This window comes from Patagioenas fasciata, chromosome 4 (assembly GCF_037038585.1).
Source record: "Patagioenas fasciata isolate bPatFas1 chromosome 4, bPatFas1.hap1, whole genome shotgun sequence".
Classification (NCBI taxonomy): Eukaryota; Metazoa; Chordata; class Aves; order Columbiformes; family Columbidae; genus Patagioenas; species Patagioenas fasciata.
In genome coordinates this window covers 4,912,059-4,935,549 of record NC_092523.1, presented here as the reverse complement: position 1 = coordinate 4,935,549, position 23,491 = coordinate 4,912,059, and the positions used below count along the sequence as shown (strand labels likewise).

Genomic DNA, 23,491 nt, shown 5'->3' with positions numbered 1-23,491 from the left:
TTTAAATAATGTATCTACAAAGGCCAGCATAAGGTTTGTCATCTTTTCTGACTGTGCTTGAAAACGGGAAAGGAGCAAAAGAAACAGATTAAGGGCAACTGATTGTCCAATACTGAGAAGTACAGTTTTCCTACTCTGGGAAAAGTTTCCAAAAGCAGTTTATCCATTTGTAAAAACTTTCCAGGAGACAGCCAGGAACAGCTTTTAACTTGTTCATCCTAGCTTTTTATAACTGATTTCATAAATTCACTCTACTTTCTGCAACCTGAAAGTCTGAGAAGTGTTTAGTGCCACCAAAGTGATGTTGTTGATAAAAAGAGTGAACTGATTTGCATCAGGAAGGTTCTACTAACATAACATGAATTACTTCTCTACAGCAGGAGTTTGTTGCATGGTTATGCCTGCATCCCTAGGTGGGATTTGCCATCTTGCTGACCAACAGAAGTTCTTCCAGAGATGGACACATAATTCCAGTAAGTCATGGACAAATGATGGGTTTAGGGCCATAATCGATACGGCTACAGGGGAGATTTTTCAGGGTTTGAACCAACTCTCCTCTTCTGTCACTTCGTAGTGGATTCATGGTTCCATCATCATCCAACCTCTCATAGGTTTGATGAATTTGAGTAAACACCAAGATCGATCAACCAACCAACCAACCAACCAACCAACCAACCAACCAACCAACCAACCAACCAACCAGTATGAGATGCAATGACATTAACAGTCATCTTGGATTAGCTACATCCACGGAAGAACAGAATCCTTTCCGTAAAAAGGAGTCATAAAACACAAATAAGACCATTTAGCATTACAGTTTATTAAAAAATAATCCTTGCAGATGAACTCTCAACAGCAGAAGAGGGCAAAGTAGATGTATTCAAGTGTATGGATAAGCTGTGGTCCTCTTTGCTCTTAAGCTCATTGGAAATCAGTTACACTTCATTCTCTGACACCTCCAGAAATGCTGGGGAAGGTCTTGATATGAACCTTTCTGGAGTGCCTAGCTTAGCATTTCTGAAGGTGGAACTAATTGATTTCCAGCTAAATATGACTAACACCTTTACAATTAGTAATCATTGTACTCTACACATGCTTCCTCCAAGACCTCCCAAGACATTTTCAGAGATGTCAATTAGCAAGAGTTAATTAAAAAATAAGGTTTCAATTTCCACTTTCTCTATAAACCAGGAGTTCCAACAATCCAGTAACTTTACTCTAACACACCAGTCTTTGCTTAATCTGGATGCTACGTGATCTTCAGCAACGTGTTTATTAATCACGAAAGGAGGGTTTTCACTTGTCATCACTTTTCCCTTATACCTGGACATCCACAACCAAAACCACCAGTGAGAGCTTTGACAGCACATCCAGAAATCCATAGGCAATTTCACAGCTACTTAAGAGCGTCAGTAACTCTTTAGCTTATTCAAGTAGTCAACAAGTAATGAACAGAGGAGAGAGACACTTCCAATGATATATCTTCGTAAAAATTGACATTTCTGCACTGCATTGACAGTCCTGAACACAGGTCTTCATAGAGCTATACATGATGACCTGCTATTGAATGCAGCTGATGATGAGAATGGAGTGACTGTAATGAGACGGAAAAGTGTTTCTCACATTGTCAAAAACAATAAGGTGATTTACATAAGAATATCTATTATTTAAAGGTAGTAAGAAATCCAATGGATCTGTTTTGCACTGCTAGTATGTAATGCTAGTTCTCATTATTACTCTGACATCTTGAATCACCGGGGTATTTTGGTCAAAAGCGTGATTAATATAGGGCATTTTTATATATACTGAAAGATGTATGCTCTATAGGCGATGGACTTCTTATCAGCAAAAACCCTAAGTTCTGTACAGAAGGGACATCCAGCCAAATGCCAGGGATGACCAAGATATAAATACCTGAGAAATACCAGATTTAATTTGCTTTAACTTGGAGTCATGTTTTTTTTTTTTTTCTTCTTCCCTTTTCTGTTTTTAAATGTTTCCTTTCTAGAAAAGGCCATGGTTCAGTGCACTTGAAAATTAAAGACTACCATGTAAGATCAAGGTTTGAGTCTGTCCATTCATGAAAGGAAATTAAAATCACCGCTAGAAGTACCACTTTTTATTATGCTGATAGAAACCACTCAGAAAATACCAGAAGGAAGAAATATACTCAGTATTTAATATACTGATTTTTTTCTTTCCGTATTTTGTTGGTTAATTTATTAAAAGATGTATAAATGCGTAGCTAGATATTAGTGGACAGATTCTGATGTTATTCACTCCGTTCCAACCCCAGCTGTACTGTATTGCAAATACAGGTTAAATACCCAGGCACAAACTGTAATGCCATGGAATATGTGAAATTAGTAAGTATGAAATGATTCTGAGGCTAGTTAAATGGCATATGACATTAATCCAAATACAATATTAAAAATATGTAGGCTAAATACATTGAAAAATGTTTTCCTTCTTCAACCTGAACAATTTTGACAATCACTGCAGGGTGATGCCAGTGAATTAGACTCCAAGAAATTGCTCCTCAGCTAAACTTCCTAAAACTTTACTCATGTTGCCTTCTGTAACCTACTTTATGTTGATTTAATCGATCCCCCTTAAACACATATAAACTTAGTTTGCACTTCTTCAAATGTTTTATAATAGCACATTTAATAAAGCTAATTTAAATCCGCTAATTTATAGAGATTTGCCAGAGGCTTTGAAACTTCAGAAAATGTGTAAACTTAACAGTTTGGCTGTGATAACAGCTCAGACAGTGGAAATTAAGCCCTTTGCATTACAATCATCTTCAAATTGGATTCCTAGTTTTATGGCAAAAAAAGTACACTTCAAAACTACAGAAGAAAAACAAATTTACAGAAGATATTTCAGGGCTACGCCGTTTATTCACCCAAGTTTGTCTTTTCGGATCCATGTGCCACAGTTCTTGAATTCAGTCACTGTTCTGCCTCAGCATCACAGCCCCAAACATACATTGAGGTCTCTCATTTTAAGGCTACCTGGATTCTTTTTTACAAACAAATTTTGGACAAGTAAGAGCAAAGTCTCCCATGCAATAGAGCTCTGACAAAGCTACACGATAGTGTGCTTAGGGCCATTAATTCTGGGTCTCTAATTCCAGTTCTCAGTCTTGCAGCTCATGCTGTATAGGTTTGCTACTGTCTGCTCTAATTTCTACCTATGGAAACAAATGGTAATAGATTATATGGCACTGTGGGAATAGGTAGATTGGTTGGGACCCAGGTTGTATCCCAGGTGATTGGAAGAACGAGTGAAACAAAAATAAAAGTATTCAGCTCTCCACAGTGATTTATCGATGAGTTTCATCTCCTCTAGAGGAATTCTTCACTTTATACACAGCATTTAGGTGGTAACCAAGTGATCATTATCGTCATCTGATTTGCAGAAAACGTCAGCTTTCCTTGAAGAAAGAAATAGTTGAAATTTTGAGGGGTACTGTTGCAGATCTCTCCCCAAATTGTTATATGGGAGAAGGCATTAAGCCCTACCCCATGAAGACTCATAGATAGGGTAGCTGTCTTTTAAGGGATACAGCCTTATTGCTTTTCAGTATCTGTAAAGTTCAGGTCATCTTTCTATCTTTTTTTTCCCTGCTAATTGCATCAAGATATTCAGAAATGTAACCTGAAATATATTCTTGGACAACATTTTTTTAGTCTTTTCTCCTTCGTCAATGCTCTTCCCTTTGGTTCTGTCGTTGCTTTAGCTGCTACTTTTGTGTACTGAGAAAAAGAATGAAGGTGCACTGCAACCAGTGGACTGTTGCATAAACAGCCTGCTTTGAATAAACCTGCATGATCCTGGGAGAGGAAAAACACGCTCAGCTTTCCTGCCCAAATGCTAAAACATACAAGAGTTTCATACACTATTAAAACATCACATTTGTGCTTAGAGACCACCGAAACGCAAGGGCTATGAATAGCAGCAAACTGTAAATAAACTGAATTAGGAGCATAAAAGCACATTGATTCCCAGGTTCTGAAATCACGGAGTGGTTTGTATCGGTAATTTATTTAAGACTTTTCTTTTTGGTAAATACATATGTAATGAATCTCCTTCACGCATTTTTATGCACGAGAGCTTCAGTTTTCCAGGACTCCTGTAAAACAACTTTTACTGCATCAAATTACTGCATTCCTTGATGTCTACCAGCACGCAGCCCCAGCACCCAGCCACACGCAGACACAACCACCAGCTCTGCAACGGATACTTCAAAAAGAAGATCTTTTTTCCAATTAATACAGTTGTGAAAGAGAAAGCAAACGGAACGGTTTTGCCCTGCCTCCAGCGTTTCGCAACCGAGGCTGCTTTAAAATCAGCACAATCTTCGGCGTTACTTGGATTTCCATGTGAAACTTCTTCACAGCGGATTCATGCAGAATTGTGAGCTGTCAGTTCTGATCGCGTTCACCAGCACTCAGCCTTTAGACTCTATCTCATAATAGCAAAAGATGGCCAGCGTTTTCCTGACAGAAGTATCATATATTTTCCAGTCAGTAAATATTACAGAGAGATCTCATTGTCGATGCATTTCCCATAGATAATGGGGACTGCAAATTAGCAGGCAAGGATTCTTTTTTGGTGCACGGAACAAAAACCAGCACAATCTGCAGAACTTATTAACTAATTGGGTTTCAAACCCCTTCTTTGCATGCTGCCGACATGGTCAGAGTAACCTATACATTGATCTTATTCCAAAAGCACAGTAATCTTTATGCTGCAAAAATTATACTTTTGTGTGGCGTAGCATACACTGCAAAGAAAAAAAAGCCTTTAGGAAAGGCATGTGCTGAACACACACGAAATATGCAGGATGGAAAAAGACCAAATGTAATTAAAGCTTATATGAAACCAGACATTCCTATTTGCAGAGCTCTGGCTGCATTTCTATGAGAAAGAACACACAGAATTTCAAATCATGCTCTATTTAGACAATGTCAGAATAAAACCACATTCCCCCCCACTCCCCCACCCCAAGACTCCAAGAGGCAAATCTCCTCATCAGAATTAGCGAGAAAAAGCAATCCGGAGATATTGGTTTATATATTCCTTCGCAAACCAGGAAATCAAGTATCTCCCTCTCCCGGCTAATAGCTTATAAATTCAGACTTTAAACAAAAGCAAAAAACCAAATCAAAAAATCCTAATTCTCAAGCTTCCTACTTAGCACTGCCTCGCTCTTGATGATTTGTGCGGCTGTGTGTGCGTGCCTGGTTGAGAAATGGCGAGATAGGCTTAAAGTATTTTCCATTTCATCAAAGAGCATATATTACTTTCCTGGATTCGCTCGAATGTTGGGTTTCTCTCTCTCTCTCTCTTTTTTTTTTTCCCCTTTTCTACGCCCAGCCCCTTTTCAATCTGCCCATGTCTGAGATGCGGAGTGCAGGCGTACAACCATGAGCAGCTTACGACACTCAGTGAACACTAGGTGCCTCTGCATGCTCTAGCAACACACTGCTCAGCTGAAGGGAAGGGATTCTTGCTGTCTCTCTCTGCTCTAAGCATCACCTAACAAGCAAAGCGAACAAAGAATGGGAAATAAAGCTACCCTTAGCCGGTCAGTGACTGAACGGTAACCTCTCTGCGGAGCAAAGGTTGTGCCGGTCAATGGTCGTTGCAAATGACGGACATTAAAGAGATTGCCAAATCCCGTGGAGGCGTTAGTAAAGAGTTTGGAGTTTTTTTCACGCCACAGTGTTAACCGCAGAGAAAAAGGACAGAGGGAGAAGGAGAAGATCAAGCTCATGTACATAGTTCTGAAACTTGCAGGTCCTAGGAGTCAGCTCAAAAGCTAAGCTGGACAAGCCTTTCGCTCTTTGAGCAGAAGCGAAGTGAGACATTGTGAGCTTGCCAGCCCTGCACAAAATTGAAAGGGACTGAATTTGTAGCACAGAGGGGTCTTTTTTAGCTCTGCATATAATTAGTCCAAACACAAAGGAAGCAACTGAATGGAGGTTGTCACTCTCTGGAAAAGGGTGGGTAAGACACTTTTTAATTAAATTCTTTCGTGAAGAAAGATTTTTTTTTCCTTTGCTGCAGCATTTAACATGAACAAAATCACTATCATTTTACCTTTGAATGTCTGTGAACTTTAATGCTGCACAGCTCTGCATGCTGTAAAGTGAAATATTTGCCTCTGTGTTTGTTCTGTTTGCTGTTTTGCTTTGGTTTTCTGGCTTTTTTTTTTTTTATTTATATTTTTTTTTTTCCTTAAATAAAATATGATGTAGAATTTGAAAAGATTCAATGGACATTCTCAAGCCTATTTGGAAATATTCTTGCTAATGGATTTCCTTCTTATTGGTCTCTGTTTAAACTGGCTGCTGAGGAAGCCCCCGGGGTTGATTTTGTGTACGCTGGGTATCTTTTCTAAAATGCTTCCAGCCGTGAATAGTGGGTGTCCACAGCTCTGCCGGTGTGAGGGCAGGCTTTTGTACTGTGAATCACTGAATCTCACAGAGATGCCTCGCAACCTGTCGGGCATGATGGGCTTGTCTCTGCGGTACAACAGCCTTTCAGAGCTGCATGATGGACAGTTCACAGGGTTAATGCAGCTCACGTGGCTCTATCTGGATCACAATCACATTTGCTCAGTGGAGGGGAATGCCTTTCAAAAATTGCGGCGAGTTAAAGAGCTCACCCTGAGTTCCAACAAAATCACCCAACTGCCCAACACCACTTTCCGACCCATGCCAAACTTGCGCAGTGTGGATTTATCATACAACAACCTACAGGCTTTGGAGCCCGACCTGTTCCACGGGCTGAGAAAACTGACAACTCTGCACATGCGGTCCAACGCCATCAAGTTCGTGCCAGTGAGAATTTTTCAGGACTGCCGCAGCCTGAAGTTTCTAGACATAGGATACAATCAGTTAAAGAGCCTGGCTCGAAACTCTTTTGCAGGCTTGTTCAAACTCACTGAGCTGCACCTTGAGCACAATGACTTGGTGAAGGTGAATTTAGCTCATTTTCCCAGGCTCATCTCCCTGCACTCCCTCTGGTTGCGAAGGAATAAAGTTACCATTGTAGTCAACACTTTGGACTGGATATGGCAACTTGAAAGAATGGACCTCTCCGGCAACGAAATCGAATACATCGAACCTCACGTTTTCGAGAGCGTACCTCACCTCAAATCCCTGCAGCTGGATTCCAACCGGTTGACCTACATCGACTCCCGGGTGCTCGACTCCTGGAAGTCCCTCACTAGCATCAGCCTTTCTGCAAACTCCTGGGATTGCAGCCGCAACGTTTGCGCCCTGGCCTCGTGGCTCAGCAACTTCAAGGGGCGCTACGACAGCAACCTGCTCTGTGCCACCCCTGACTACGCGCAGGGCGAGGATGTTTTGGACGCCGTGTACGCTTTCCACTTGTGCGAAGACGAGGCAGACCCCACGAGCGTTAACACCCTCTCCCCGGTAACCAACAACAGCGACCAAACGTTCAGCTACGGCTCTGCCACCGCCACGTACGACGTGCAGGACGGCGACGAGGACCAAACGACGTACGGCATCACCGTGACCATGCCCGGCGAGAACTCGGAGAACGCCGTTCAGATCCACAAAGTGGTGACGGGGACCATGGCACTGATTTTTTCCTTCCTTATCGTGGTTTTAGTGTTGTACGTCTCCTGGAAGTGCTTTCCAGCCAGCTTAAGGCAACTAAGACAGTGCTTTGTAACACAGCGCAGAAAGCAGAAGCAAAAACAGACCATGCATCAAATGGCTGCCATGTCAGCCCAGGAATATTACGTTGATTATAAACCCAACCACATTGAGGGAGCCCTGGTGATCATTAATGAGTACGGATCTTGTTCCTGTCACCAGCAGCCAGCGAGGGAATGCGAGGTGTGATTTTCCTTGGGGGATTTAAACAGTGTGCAACCAAATAACAGCGTGCAGGCAGACAGTGGCACCGGGAGGGGGGTTTGCTGGGCTTTGCTGGTGGTTTCTGACAAGCCCCTCCGCCAAAATTGCTAAGAGGGGCTGTCTAAAAGACTCGACATTTTAGCTTTATGGTGTCTTAAAAACCTTCAGGACAGTCAATCTTAAGATTTCATATGCTAATACTCCCTTTGAAGATCTGTCAATATTCAGGAATCCGAGAGTGTAAAAAGGTACCAATTATAGATCTTTTGTAAACTAAGAAAACTGTTTAAAATAAAAAAAATAGCATTTACAGTTTTTACAGCCTGGTGTATGTTACATGAATTGTTCCCTGTATACAAAATGCAACAGTTTAACCTCTTTTTTTTTTTCTCTTCATACTGAGTGAAAGTCGAGAAGCAAAGAAGCCACGTAAACTAGAAAGCTTAAAATGAACCAGATGGCTTCACATTGTAATTAGTACACATTCACTTACATCGTGTTGCTGGAAATATGAAGCATGACACTGGAATTATATTTCTGTTAATGTGCTACCTGTAATTGGATGTCAGTCCAAGGAGCCAGTGCACCTCAGAAAGGCTGAAGTTCTGACCGTGTCCCTGGGACAGGGTTTCTGAGTATTTTTAACTACAGCTCACTTGTTACTTGCTGTAAGATCCATAAAAAACTGCATCGGAAGCCCTAAAAGTATTTTATATCAAAACTGTTGTTGCAAAGTCTCACTAGAAAACCAAAAAACCACAACAAATAACAAAACTCAACTGAAACACTGCCCAAATGTGCTCATCGTAATATCCTTTAAGATAAAAAGACAAATATATATATATCTACAGATCCAAATTTAAGGGATTTTACTAGTATTCCCCACTTTTATGCTTGAGTTTACCCTTGTGTTGTGCACTGTGGTGAAGGGAAGAGAGCAAAAGCTGTTCTGTTCTCAGCGGTGAAATCCGGGTGTCTTTTAAGAGCAAAACCTCAGCTGTAACACTGTCAGAGTAAGACAGAGAGTTACTCAATGCTGGGTTACTGGGTCTATAGTAAACTGCTAGCAAAGCCTGTCTCGTGTCCCCCCCTTTCCCCACCCGCCTTCACTACCAAAACAACTCGCAAAATCTCTGCAGAGGCTGAAAGTACATGAACCCTCCTTATTTAAGAGTGATAAATGCATTTGATGGCTATAAGCAGTGATTTAATCATGTAGAATCACACAGCTGTTTTATTTGACTGCCCTTAAATAAAGGCTTCCTTTCCTTGTATTTTGGATTTTTCATTCCAGCATGTGAACAACCTACCGATTGATCTTTACAACAACCCCTCTCGTACTAATGAAGATGAGGTAGTTTTGTAACAGCAGGCAGAGCATCTTGAAATTTTCTTCATACAGTATTACACACTAATAAAATGCTAATGATAATGAATTGGCTAACACTTCTATGTAATATTTCGCTATTCTTAGGTTACCATCAATAGAGGAATCTAACACGTATTTTAATACAGGTTTTTCCTCTGATTTTATAGCATCGAAGTGCCACCTTGCCACCTACTCTTTAAAAGCTTCAGCAGACTTACAATGCAGAGCACAGGCACCGAATAACCCATTTATTTCCCTGCACAGCAAATTTTATCTATTTATTTCGAATGTAAAGAATATCCTTTCTTTTTTTCTGACTAACACTATTTTTTAGGAGTCAGAACTTCCTCTATTTGGTAAATCTTACCTTGTTTAATATTAAACAGGGTGATAGCTTCTAAATCACATTTTTTATTTAGTGAGACTATAACGTCATCTGTGAAAGCAACGAGATTTTGTATTAGGAGAGGACTTTTCTCATAGAAAATCTCATGAAAATCAACAGCATTTTTACTAAAGCCACTGAAAATTCACCCACATCTTTGAAACAAGCTACGGCTGTTAAAACTTGGCTTTTCTCTCTTTAAACTAATGCACATTTCTGTGCCTCAGACCCAGAAGGGCCTGATCCATCCTGAATCTCCCAAGAGATCTGAAGGCTTGAGTGGCCATGTATGAACCCACCAGCGAGGGCAGAGTGTCTCTTGGGGTGCCTGCTCCCATTTTAAGTGAAAATACATTATGCCATGCTAACTGAGGGCCAAAATACATATATTTTCCCCGTTAAACCCTTCTCTGAAATGTAAAGGGAATTTAACTGTGAAAAATTGGCTCTCCGACTTAGGATTATATTATATTTTCCTCAAGTCAACATGCAGCACTGCAACCAGAACTGATTACAGCTACTTGCCAGGAAGCTTCCAAAACCAACCAAGATTGTTAAAACATTGTCTGCATATCGTAAAATAAATAAATATACATATATATATATGAATTAACATTATTTCTATAGTGACCTCCTGTTGCTATAAGGAATATAGTGCAGTCTTGGTTTTGCCCCTGTAAATCTGATGCAAGACTGATACCGACAAACAATCATCCCATGGTTGTATTTCTATGTATTTTTAGCACATTTGTGGGTTGTATTTTAAACACATTACTGATTGCACCCCTCTGGAATTATTCCTGCTGTTTATTGGTGTTAGCAACCTCAAGCTACATTTGCAAAGACGTGAGCAATTCCGCCTCTGGAATTTATTCACCCCTGTGCTTCATGCATCTTGCATTGACAGCTCAAGTAAACCAAACAGAGCATTTTTCTTTAAAGGTGCAGTGATTTCCTAAGCGAACGCTGATTTCACTATTGCCTGTTGCCATTTCTCCCAAAGAGAGGTAATGACCACTGATGCTTTGCCATCCTTAGCAGGATGATAGATGGATCCACCATGTAGAGCACAGCACTCACTAAACTTCAGGAAACCATATATTTTCAAATCTTCACATAGAAATCTTTCCTAAGGTCCATATCTTCCAGAGGCAACCTCCTCATATTCTCCAGAGGATATCTGGAGATCTGGATACCCTCTGAATATCTCCTGGTAGAAGGAGAGGTATTATCACTGCTATTCCATGGCAGGAAGGTGCAACACAGGGTAACCACATCTATTCTGAAAGTTTACATGAAAAATATATGGATTGTAAAGGAATAAAGGAGCAAGCATTTCATTTCAATCCGGCTACTGCAAATCCAGTTACTCACCCTGCTCCAGGCTGCTTGCATTGGTATATATGAGAGTTATTATATTTGCACTGCATTTATAGCTGCTGCAGGGACAGATTTGCCTTAACTCTTTCTCCAAATTTCATGCTCTCCAACTGTCCAGAGATAGGTCATTCCCTCTCTTTTGATGGCCTTGTGCTGGCTCCAAAATAAAATGAGAAGCAAAAGGAATGCTTTTGGGGTTAACTGTGACAGTTTTTTGTTCGGGAGATGCTTGGGGAATACTGAAGGAATGAAAATATTTTGAATATTCTCCTGTTAATGTTCCACTTAATATCTCCCTTTTATACTTAGATAATTAACATTTTTTTTTTTTTTAATTTAAGTGGCTTTTAACATACAAGGCAGGATGAGAGGCAAGTAAAAGAACCTTTTTTGATGACGGTTAACACTACCAGTGTCATAGATCTCTAATATGCAATCTCTTGCTGCTAACATCAATGCACACTCACAGTGCACCCAGTGATGAAGGAACTGTTGCTGTGTATGCCTTGAATGTATATAAAGGACGATTTCTTTTCCTTTCTGTACTACTTTAAAAAGTCATATGAAACCACAGAATCAATGCTAATGTGTCACATTCTGTTTCTGGCCTGAATATGTAAAATGCAAAGAAATTCTGTGTTAAAGCTGCAAATTCCCTCCTTTACCATGCTGTTTGAGTACTGCAGGGGGTTAGACTGAGGGGATGATCTGTTCCTCCAAGTGCACAGCAATAGGCAGATGGTCGATGATACCTAAGGATATTTTTGTATGTTATAATATATTCTGTAAGTTTTTATGGACCATTTTCTTTGGTTCTGATAAAAAGTCCCTCATTCGCTTCCGAGATGGACGGAATTTGCTTCTTGTATGTGTCTCATTCTGCATTAATAGCAGAATGCTGTGAATACCCCTCCTCTTCCCTCCGGCTTCTCCAATGGTATTCAGAATGGCAAATAGAAGGAGTATTTAATTAGGAAGCTTATTTCTAGTGCTATAATAATAATAACAACAGTTATAATAATAAAATAATTTAAGAGGAGACAAAAGATGAAAGACCGGAGTAATGACAACTAAATCAGGTTGTTGCTGGCTCCCTTTGCCTTTTCTTTTTTAAAGCTGGTAAATCTAAAGGACTAGCACAGATGCAAAACCAAGACTGAAGGTGGGTGGAGAAATCAGTTTTAAAAACTCTGCAAGCAGGGATGAAACAGCTTCTGCAAAGGAGGGTACAACAACTAAATAGCTTCATTGAGCAAGAAAAAAGAAAAGGAAAAGCTGAGGGGACAGGACGAAAGGGAAGATGAGAACCAGTGAGAAGTCAAGGGGACTGCTGTGCACACATGGAACATGAGACTTTTTTCCACCTCCCACGTTGAAACTGCGGCAAGCACAACAGCAGAGATTTCAGGAGGATACCCAGCATCTCGCGCTCTCTTTCTGCCCATCTTCCCAAACTCTCAGTCACACGCGCTCTCGTTTAGAGGCGCATCCGGACACGTTTTCCCAAACACACGCATGCACGTTCCCCCGTCACTTCCTCTGCCACCTCCTGCTCCCAGGGGCACAACGTCCCCTCATCCATCATTTTGTTCACTGAACTCCAGCACCATGTCTCATCCACTAATTATTTCAGCTGGACTTCTTTGCTATCCTAGTCACAGTTTACTACAGACTCCCTACATAATCAGACTTTTCTATTCCCCCCCACATCCCATCCCTTTACAAACCCCAATTTAGAGACAGGGGTGATTCTGAGCTATAGCAAATTCTCGTGCTAATTATACCCACACTCATACTCCCTCACATTCAGCTTTCATGTTCACAGTTATTATGACAAACAGATCTGAGCTATTTTTGCTGTGTTCAGTTTATCATTATGCACCAAGGTTATACTTTTCCTTGACCTGCTCGACCCAGTCTAATATTAACAAATTGAGCGTTTATATGGGTTCCTTTCCAAGCATGAAGTTGATTAGGAATTTAGGAAATGCTGGTGATTTAAAGATTAACCTTTCATATAATTACTGACATAAAGCAGAGCTATTAAGGTATTAGAACTATTCAGAGTATATTCCACGTGAATAAATAAAAAACCACAACAAACCAAACATTTAGAGCCATGCAAGACTTTCCATATCAGCCTTTTTGTTTTACCGCAGAAAACCTGGTTAAAGGAAAAGACTAAGCTCAGTCTATCTCTAAAGTTATGTAGAGGAAAGCAAGGCTACAAAAATATTACAGAAACCAAGCAACAATCTTCTGCTGGCAAGACACAGCCTGTAATTGGGTGGGTGGCTGTGAAGATCTGAGATGAATGCTGCAGAGCACTGTAATTTTATTGCAGTGTGTCTGCTTCGAAGGGAACGTATTTGCAATGAAATCTGTATTTCCCTGAGAACAGGGCAATTGTTTTTTGTTATAACGCTAACGTCACTTGTTGGCATTCAGACACAATTATTGAGCCTTTAAAGCGATTAGTGTTGTTTGCTGGTGCGGTAGTTTGGTGAGACAGTCAAATGTAACAGGCGGCACTGAAAGGAGGTTGAGGTCAAAGTAGCCAGATTTGCATTGCAAGAGTGAAAAGAACAGCTTAAAATAATCAGCATTTCACCTTTCCCTCCACTTCTCCTCTTCCTAAAAATCCACATACGTATATCACTTATAGAAATTAGAGATAACCAGCAGTGGCTTAAAGGATAAGGTAATGTGTGGCTGTGCTTGGCAAACAGCACATGCTATTCTGCTAAGGCACTTTTTATTTTAAACCATTTTGCTGCTCTCATGTTCTTCACATCCCCACCAGACACAGTAACCGCCACCAGAATGATGCCTTTCCATATGGGCGCTATGGGAACACGACCGATTCCCTTCCATTTTGAGCTAACAAACATGAAATCCAAGATTTCCGAGGTAGTAGGTAAGGATACAAATCTCCTTCATCACTGAATTAGTGTTTTCAGCACAGCAGATTCCTCTGGCTGACGTGGTTTAGACACTAAGCTCAGTCATTCATTTATTGCCAACTTTGTCCTGGCTTTTTCACGATGTACCTTTCTTCTAATAGCAAACCAGAGCGCGACACCGGAGAGAGGACTAAAAATCGTATTTTCAGTAAAATCTGAGATTAAAAAAAAATATGCACGGACATATCAAATTGATTTAAGGGTTTATCCAATGAAGGCAATGCAGCTTCTATATCCCAAATCTCCCTGACGCAGCACACCTCTGTACTCTAGTGGTTACAACACGGAATGAGCAAATATCCTCCTAAGAGCTGGGTGACTCCAACTTTAAAACGCTTTAAAACCTATTTCCCTCTAGTTTTTACGTCTTCTTACCCGCTTTCCCATTTTTCATTCTCAGAAGCTCACAGGTCGAGTGAATCAAAGAGGGGGTGGGGAGGGAAACCTTGAAAATCCCGAACTAAACTGCAAGAACGCTCCACAGCTATTGAGTTGCAGAGGTTTTGATTCTTTTAATAACAGCCAGTGCTTTGAAAAGCATCTGCTGTCAAACATCTGTGCAAGACAAGAGGTAAAGTCACCTACCAGGAGTAAACCTTCATCTGTCTCTAGTTCAGCGCCTCTCCTGACACTCTACCTTACTTAGAGAGCCTAGTAAATATTAAAGAATGTTAATAATAATAATAATAATGAAATAAACTACCGAGGGATTTATTCTCCTCCCTCTATTTTTTAAACTTGGCTCCGTACTAAAGTTTATCTTGACAGAAAATTTACTTCCCTGATCCAGTTTATTTCCCCAAGCAATTTTTCAACGGCAAACAGAAATCTGTGGCTGCTGCTAAAAGGTTTGCAATCCCCATGCTAAAGAGGCCACCGCATGTCAAATGTTTGCCTTAATTTCATGTAAATGTCACTCCATATTGGATGTTCTGTATTTCTTTGCAGCTGCCTCCATCTTCGCAAACCTTCCCTTAACTACCTTTACAAACAACCCAGAACCCCACTGCTACTGTCAGATCCAATTCCCAAACAACAACTGGATGTAATGAATTTATCATGGAATTGCTGGAGTCTAATAAATCGAATGTGAATCCTACGGCCTGAAAGACAAAGAAATCCTGGAGACAAGAAAGCAGTAGAAGAAACGTAGCTGACATATTCTCTGTGGGGAAAACACCCCCGAAAACAAAACCAAGTTTGCGTTGCAGAAGGTGGAGGGCACTGAGCATCACCTGCAAACAGGTGAATTACACGGGACAGAGAAAATCACTGCCAAAAAATAAAGGGGGAAATTGGAAAGGGGGATGGCACCCATAGCAGATTAATCAGAATTAGGTGGTAGCCAACATAGGAGAAACTCATCAGGGGACAACAAAGCACTGAGGTGGTATTTGATGGGCAAATGAGTCACTGGAAAGGTGTATTTGCAGTGGGGGAAACAGCCAGACATGCATTGCCTTGGAGCTGAACCCTGAGCTTATTCCTCTGTCCATCCTTGCCCTGTTGTAATGAGCTTTTTTGTATATTTTTTAAAAAATCTTAACTATTTATCGCTGTTATGCACAGAACTGGACCCTTGCAGATTGTGCACTTTATATGCTAAACCAGTAATTGTTTTGTTGGTTTTTCTCTTTAAATGGGTGGCACTTCTATGCTGAAGGAAGCCCTATTGTATTGGCTTTGTGAATGCATTGCACTGATTCCAGCAACCATTCAGGATTAAACGAGGTTATTCTAGTGGGTGGAAAGAAGATCTTACCACAAAGTTCCCCTAAGTAGTTTTATGAATTTATAGTGTGTATCTTTTATAAAAAAGGGAGTTGAAAACTTTTTATATCCTTTTTTTTCCCTGGTTATGTTTTCACATTCTGTACCATAATCTGGCCCCAATCTGTCACTTTTCATTAGCAAAGGAGTCAAGCTATGGTTGTTAATGATAACTCTTAATGAGGATTTGATGACTAAGTCCTGCAAAATCAAACTTGAAACAAACACTAAAATCTATCTCAAATCTATTGTTTCTAAGTAATAGAGATGTTGGGAAATAACAATGAGAGTGTTTAAAGCAAACAGGGCATTTAAAACAACAAGTCAGTAGGTCCAAATAGTATTTATCAACAATTTTTTTAAAAATGGTGTAAAACGAGGTGGGGGAGCTGGTAAAAAATGAAGATAGATTTCTTGCAATAGCTACTGTTACACCAAAACCTAAATATGCTGCAGTTCCACTAATTTAAAGCTGATTAGAGATGACCATAATGGACTGGTAAGTCTTATCTCAATAGCTGTTAAGTTCATTTTAAGATTTATGAAAGTGTGTAATACCACACAACAGGGATAAATGAACTGGTAGTCTGTGGGGTAACATCCTGTTTCCATAATAACCTGCGGTCCTGAAATACCATGATAATATTTTAAAAAGTGTTCTATAAAAAAAAAGGAATTTTGGATTTGGACTTGTAAATAGTTTTTGACAAAATATCTTTTAAAAATATTGTTTCCCAGAAGATAAGGTCTATGGTCATGGAAAATTAGCTGAACACCCAAAAATACAGCGGTCTTTTGCTCAGTCCAGAAATAAAAAGGCTAAAGTGTGGCCCCAAGGCCAGGGATGCTGAATCATCCAAGCCACAATCAGGAAATAAATGGCATTTTTCAAGTGACAGATTATTGCTATCACAAAAAGTAATGAAAATCATGAGGGTGTGCAAAGCGACTTCCAAAGGCTGAAGATTATCTAAGCTTTGATGGATGAAATTCTGAATTGTCAAATACAAAGCAAAAGACAAGATGTAAGGAAAACTGTTTATCCATGCCTTGGAGAGGTAAGTTATACGTAACATTGGACAGCTGTTTTTCTGGATATTGCATTGAAAATCCCTGCTCAGCGTGCAAAGAAAAAGGAGGAGGAAAAAAGTGAAATAACATCTCAAATGTATATGTAAGAGAACAGCTCTCAAGAAATGAAATAGCTTGATATAAATCACTGCTATGCTTTCAGAGAAAAAACAGTCCCCAGTTTTGTTAAGGGTAAGTTAGGAAAGGATGAAACTGTTGGATAAAGCGAAGCTACCAACAAGTAAATAATAAATGATTTGGGAAAGTTTGTACGTAAAGAAACAGGCAAAGAATCCAGACCTAAAATTGCAGCACAAGCGCAAATCGTGGATCCATTCCCCCTCTAGCGGCCAGTCCACATAGGGCCATTGCAAAAATAGAATCACAAACAGCAAAAGCAATGCACTGGCCATTGATTTTAAAACAAGCATACACTCCCTGCTTTTTTATTCCCCTCACAACTTTATGCTGCTTCATTTTATATTATTATTATTTGCTGTTCCTCACTAAGCTGCCTGCTGCATTCCTGGGTTGTTTCTTGTCATTACTTAGCGTCAAAGGTGTTTTACAGCAGAGATAAATTGTTTTGTGCGATATGCTTGTATCTACACGCAAAAAGAGGATATGGAGTGTAACAGGGGCCCGTCCAAACTCGAGCATCAGGAATAATCACAAATTGGAAAAGCAAACTTTGGAACTCACTGTACAAGACACCAGTGATGCAAAAAATAGGCGCTCAAAAAGGCGCAGTTGTACAGAAATGGGAACAACCAAATTAATTTTGTAAAACACATTTTAGAGTAAAAACGGTGCTTTTTGGGAAGAGAAGGCACACCATGGGGTGGAAACCGTCTTTTTAATTTCCTATTCATGGACCACTCAATGAATTCCAGCGTTCCCAACCTGCACAGCCTCAGTCACCTGGAGAAACTGAGGCCAGATGAACCCTTTGCATCCCCATGTTTGAAACACACAGGTTCTCCTTGGTCAGTTACTTCTTCCATCAGCTGTAGGACAGGTGCTAAAATTGGAAGAAACCCCATTTTTACCAACTTCTGTGCATAATGTAACAGCATAATGTAACTGTTCCTGTCTTTTCACAATCCTACCCTAGAACGTTTTGTGGTCCAAAGGAGTTGGGATGCTGCTGAAGACTGAAAAGGAGCTGTACTCTGTTTGGTTGAAATAACACCAAACACTTTATCAGGACTATATGTTTTGGTTAAGTTCCTGTTATCTACCAAAAAAACCCTAAATATATACATATATAGGTATAGGGAAGATGAGCAGTAACAAGTGATTATGTTTTTCTCTTACAAAATCTTTCCATCACTTCAGTTTATCAGCCTCTTCTTCAAATATCATCCTTACTAGTGTATTTTTATAGATGTAGGATAATTTACATATCATATAGACAAATTAAGGAACCCTACAAGTCATTTGCTAAGAAATTGCCCAAGAATGTGCTTCTAATTAAGGCTTGTAACACACTATGCATTTGAATAATTAAAGCAAGGTTAAATAGTGTGGTACTGCCCTTCTATAGATTATTCTGAGATTACCTGTTAACCACCTAAGAACGCGCCTTGCCGCTGGCTTTTGGTGAGGACTGCTTGCTAGTTTAGATGGAGTTAAGACCTATTACTTTAACATTAATTTTAATATGTTGTTGTGAATTTGTTCAACTGAAACTAAAGAATAACACAACAAAGCAGTTTGAATTCTCATGTCGAAACTTTAAAAATGAACCCATTTCCACGGTGTCTTAATAATTTTACCCAATTAAAAATATTTTGAAAAAAGGCTATTCAAGTGATTTCTATATATTAACGTAAGCAGTTTGCTCTTCCTGCGTAAAATTAATTCATTACTATCCACAGTCAGAGCCGCTTTGATACTTTATCCCTTACTGATGCGATTTCAGACAACTCTTGTACTCGTAATACCTGCTGTCAAGAGAGATTCAAGAGAGATTCAAGAGGGATCCCTGTATCCAAACTAACGTGGTCAGCAGGACAAGGGCAGTGATCCTTCCCCTGTGCTCTGCACTGGGGAGGCCACACCTGGAGTGTTGTGTTCAGTTCTGGGCCCCTCAGGTCAGGAAAGAGATTGAAGTGCTGGAGCGGGTCCAGAGAAGAGCAACAAGACTGGGGAAGGGACTTGAGCACAAGCCCTATGGGGAGAGGCTGAGGGAGCTGGGCTTGTTCAGTCTGGAGCAGAGGAGGCTTAGAGGTGAGCTCAGCACTCTCTAGAACGACCTGAAGGGCAGTTCTAGCCAGGGGGGATTGGGCTCTTCTCCCAGGCAGTCAGCAATAGGACAAGGGGCATGGGCTTCAACTCTGCCAGGGGCAATTGAGGCTGGAGATGAGAAAGCAATTCTGTGCAGAGAGAGTGGTCAGCATTGGAATGGCTGCCCAGGGAGGTGCTGGACTCACCGGCCCTGGAGGTTTGTAAACTGAGATTGGCCATGGCACTTAGTGCCATGATCTGGTCAATGGGCTGGAGTTGGACCAAGGGTTGGACTGGATGATCTCTGAGGGCTTTTCCAACCCAGTCCATCCTGTGATTCTGTGATAAGAATATAATGAACTGTACAGACAATTTAAAAACAAAAAAGGTACTTGAATACTACGGGTATGGGTGCAAGTAGAAGGAAAATCTTACAGAGAAACCTAAAGAAAATGGATTATTTGCTCAATATGGAAAGACATCCATACTGATCCAATAAGGATAATTTTTTTCCACCAATACGTACATATATAGGCATACACATATTTCTGGCAATTACAGTATGTATTGTACAGTACAATATGTATTACAGTGTTTGTCTGAGCACCTAACGCTGTGTGGGAATTCTTTACCTGTTTCTTAAGTGCAATAATATGCTGAGTTTCATCCAGGAAATGCATATTTCATACATAGAACTTACTCTTCTCAATGTCACTCTGTCAAAATCATCAATATTTATTTTTCCTAGTTTTTCCCTCACAACAGACAAAACGCGCATCCCGAGTTTTCAGCTGAAGAACCAAAAGTTTCTACAAACTGCAGAAAAAGGGCTTCTTCAGATTGAGAGCCCAGTGTCATCTGTGATTTTCCCTTGAATGCCATTACTAGGGTAAATTGTCAGGTTCCAGACTAATTCATCACTTATTAATTAATAATATCGACACTTAATTTTTCACTACAGATAGCACACATTGCAGAGTACCAGAAGCATCTTTTATTGCTAAAGTTATCTCAAAGGCTCTTCCCCAAGATCTGCCACAATTAAAACAAAATACTCAGAAAACATTCAACCATCATCTTAACGCCAGATCATTTTTCCCTTCACTAAAATTAAATCTAAAAAGCCATTTAATTAAACTAATAATAACTGTATAAATGATAACTGAATGACTTTAAGCACACTATGGATGCTCTCTACCCAGACACTAAAATATCACGTGGCAATGATTTACCACAAGGATAAAAACCTTAATAAAGCAAACTATTCGGAGCAGGTGTTTCTTATTCATAAACCAGGCCTCTCTTCAATAGCCTCACTTCTCTGCATTTTCAAGGGCACATTTTTGCCTGTGTCTTTCTGTAGCACACAGAACAACAAGATGTTCAGGTGCTCTGCAGAAGAGCCAACAGCACAAATTCAAAGCAATGTCCAGAACTGATTTTAGTCAAAAAGGACTAAGTTTTAAGCTAAATACCTGCTTGAACCTCCTGGTGTGTCTTAAAACCACTGCTCGTTGCAGCTTTACAATATATACATCTTGTGCAACTTCTGCATGATCTTCAACTGTACACTTACACACTATTTACAACCAGCAGTAAATACGTAGTTGGAACAATTTCTTTTTAAGTAGTTTATCTATTTGCTTCTTCTTCAGAGGTTTTACCTAACATATAGTTAAACTTGTAGAAGTTTTTATTTTTTATATTTTTCCCCCTTCTAGGAGTTAAGAAGAGAAAGTTTCTTCCTATTTCAAATACAATTTGCTAAGTCTCTTATGTGTGTGTATTCTGTGCTTCCAGAGAATTAAAGAGAAATTGTATCAGGGAAAGAATAGGAAAATAGATTTGCAGATGCAGCAGTCTTGTAAAACCCAGAGTTAGAGTTCAGCAAAGCATTTGCACTTCCATCAAGAAGGCGAAATAATTTCCCAAATTGCCCCAAGTCTCTTCCTACAGAGATTAAAAGGACAATGATGCAACTCCTACGTGACTCCTTTCAACTGCTTATAACAACAGAGCAGCTTCAGCTCCAGTCCTGCGATTATGCTCTCAGGATTATTTCATGTCTGTCTTGTGGTTCCTGTGTTCATTGATGTTGGGTTGTTTTTGCAAGGTGAACACAAGTTGTTTCATTCAGAGGTGTGAAAAAAAGAACTGAGCCTTGATGCATTAGTCAGGTTTCCATCACTACAAAGTAAAGCATCAATTGGGATTAAAACTCTAGAAATCACATTTTTTTGAAACTCTTGCCAACTACATAATTATGCCCCAAATGATTCTGTGCCAGGTGGCTTTGGCTAACAGATGGGATGGTATATTTGTTCACTCTTCAAAAACCAAGCTTCATTCCAAAACCTGCGAGCCAGAAGTATCTAAATTATTGATTGACAGTTACATATGCCTAATAATTAATTAAACTCTAGCTACAAATTGCACTGAGTCCTGTGAGTACTTAAGAGAGGAAAAAAAATCGTATAGAAAATGTGTGGTGGTGTCTTTACAGTAACATTTTTAAATCATGGAAGCTAAAAATAAGTCTGCAATGATGCACTGCAGACAAAAGAGCTTTGGTATGAAGCATCTTAGAGATGCTTAAAGTAGGATACGTTACACAACATTAAAAAATATTCCTATAAGATTATGTTTTGCAATTCCAAACTTCTCCAAATGTTTACTAAAAACAGCTAAGAGTTGTGACCAGACCTAACAAATGCTGTCAGGTTCAGAAGACTCTTCCCAGGCAACATATATTCTATATAATCACCACTAATGCTCTGGAGGGAGAAATCAAACCGAGATCAAATAATGAGACAGCCGTTGGTTCATATATCCTGAATTAGGAATTATCCAAGGCTCATGTATTTCCTGCCTGTAAATCCCAGATGGAAATACGGACGTTTTTGTCATCCAGGGTATGGCCAGAGAGTCCATTTCATCCAGATGTCTCAGCACACATGCAGATTAATTGTGCTGAGGATGCACGGTGGACATTTCAGATTGATGAATGGCACATGTCATCCATCATTTTCATGCTGGAAACAGGCTGGATTTTCTGTTGCTGTGCAGATCAGCGGGGCTACAATGGTACAAGAAGCCTACAGCAGAGCTGACCTTGTCCCATTAAACATTTTCCTAAACGTCGGATGCTTATCACCAGTTTTCCAGCCAATGCAATGACCCTCATCGGAATCCCACAAAGCTGAGGGTAACAATGGATATATTTCCCCCCCACGGGAAAACAGTAATTAATTAAAAAAAAAAAAAAGAGAACAGCTTTTTGTCGTAGTATATTAATATCCCTACTTCTCCTATCAGAAAGCTGTGCCAGAAACACTGATTTAATAGGCACTGCAAAGCAATTACCATGCAAATAATATTAGCCAGCAATTTGTTATTTTTTTAGTGAAGTCCTTGTTTTGGCTAGCAGGCCATAGGAACAGATCCCGATAAAACCGGGTAATTGAAAGAAATTTCAAGTATCTAAACAGCTGTGACAGCAAGCATAAGTAGCAAGAACTCCCAGACTGGTCTGTTGGTCTGGTTGCAGTTTCAAGTATGGACAACCTGGGGAGATAACAAAGGAACAACTTACACAGTAAAAAGAGAGCCATGAAGCAATGGGAGGGAAAGAGATCCAGGAAAATTCTCTTTTAGTAGTGACATTAGCAAGGAGGACATCGCAGAATGTTTTAAAAGACTTAGGAAATTCCATCCTGCCGTAACACCTCCCTTTGTCCCTGGTCTTCATAAGAAACTTTTTATTTGGAGTAAATCTGTCATTTTATGTACCATACACTCGTCTATCTCTAGCACAGGATGGGAAATGCTTATATTCACTGAAGTGCTAAGCTCCATGTTCAGCTTTTGAAGTTGCCCGGTAATTTCCTTGTCCTGGATTGGAGCTGTACCTAAAGCACAGAATTTCTCTACCAGAAAATGAATGGAGTTGCTCACCCTACACCAGAGTGCTGTGATATTCACTGTGAGCATTTATTCTACACTAAATGGCCAAAATAAGATGGTTCCTGTTCCTTGAATTGAGCACGTTTTTGTCCGATCAAATTAGTGAAATAACAGATTTGATTGTCTGTTATCTCTGCAACTAAACATGAGTTAACTAAGATTAAACTTGAAGATACAAGACAGGACTCAATATTTTTTCTGATTCCCCTCACGTAGGATGCTGATTATATAGCATATAAAAATACATTTTAAGAACACGTACCTGCGCTATGTTTCCCTCACCGCTTTAAAATTCAGGCGCTTCTTTTAATTAACAATCTGTTAATTAAACACATTTCTGTGTATCTTATGAGGAGAAAAAGAAAATCAACACTAGCATGTGTCCTAGAACTTCTAAATATTTTGGGGAGGAACAAAATAAAACTATTTTCTAGTTAAACTGATGAATATACAAATA

General features: G+C 39.8%; 2 protein-coding genes across 5 annotated transcripts in view; one reads left to right on the top strand and one right to left on the bottom strand.

Annotated features, from left to right (window-relative positions):
• CTNNA2 (catenin alpha 2) overlaps window positions 1-23,491 on the bottom strand; it is a 529,887-nt gene that overhangs the window by 154,493 nt on the left and 351,903 nt on the right. The window contains exon 1 of one of the 4 annotated variants that reach the window (XM_065836061.2): window positions 7,167-7,638. The exons of the other annotated variants lie outside the window; for them this stretch is intronic. The gene's annotated coding sequence lies outside the window, so the exon portion shown is untranslated. Of the gene's footprint in view, window positions 1-7,166; window positions 7,639-23,491 lie in introns of those variants that run through there. 4 annotated transcript variants of the gene reach the window in all.
• LRRTM1 (leucine rich repeat transmembrane neuronal 1) lies at window positions 5,405-9,178 on the top strand. Its single transcript, XM_065836064.2, has one exon. The coding sequence runs from the start codon at window positions 6,324-6,326 to the stop codon at window positions 7,887-7,889; it is 1,566 nt and encodes a 521-aa protein (XP_065692136.1). The 5' UTR covers window positions 5,405-6,323; the 3' UTR covers window positions 7,890-9,178.

What these genes read in the sequence shown, in the direction of transcription:
- LRRTM1 (XM_065836064.2), top strand. Translation starts at nt 6,324, where the DNA reads ATGGATTTCCTTCTTATTGGTCTCTGTTTAAACTGGCTGCTGAGGAAG.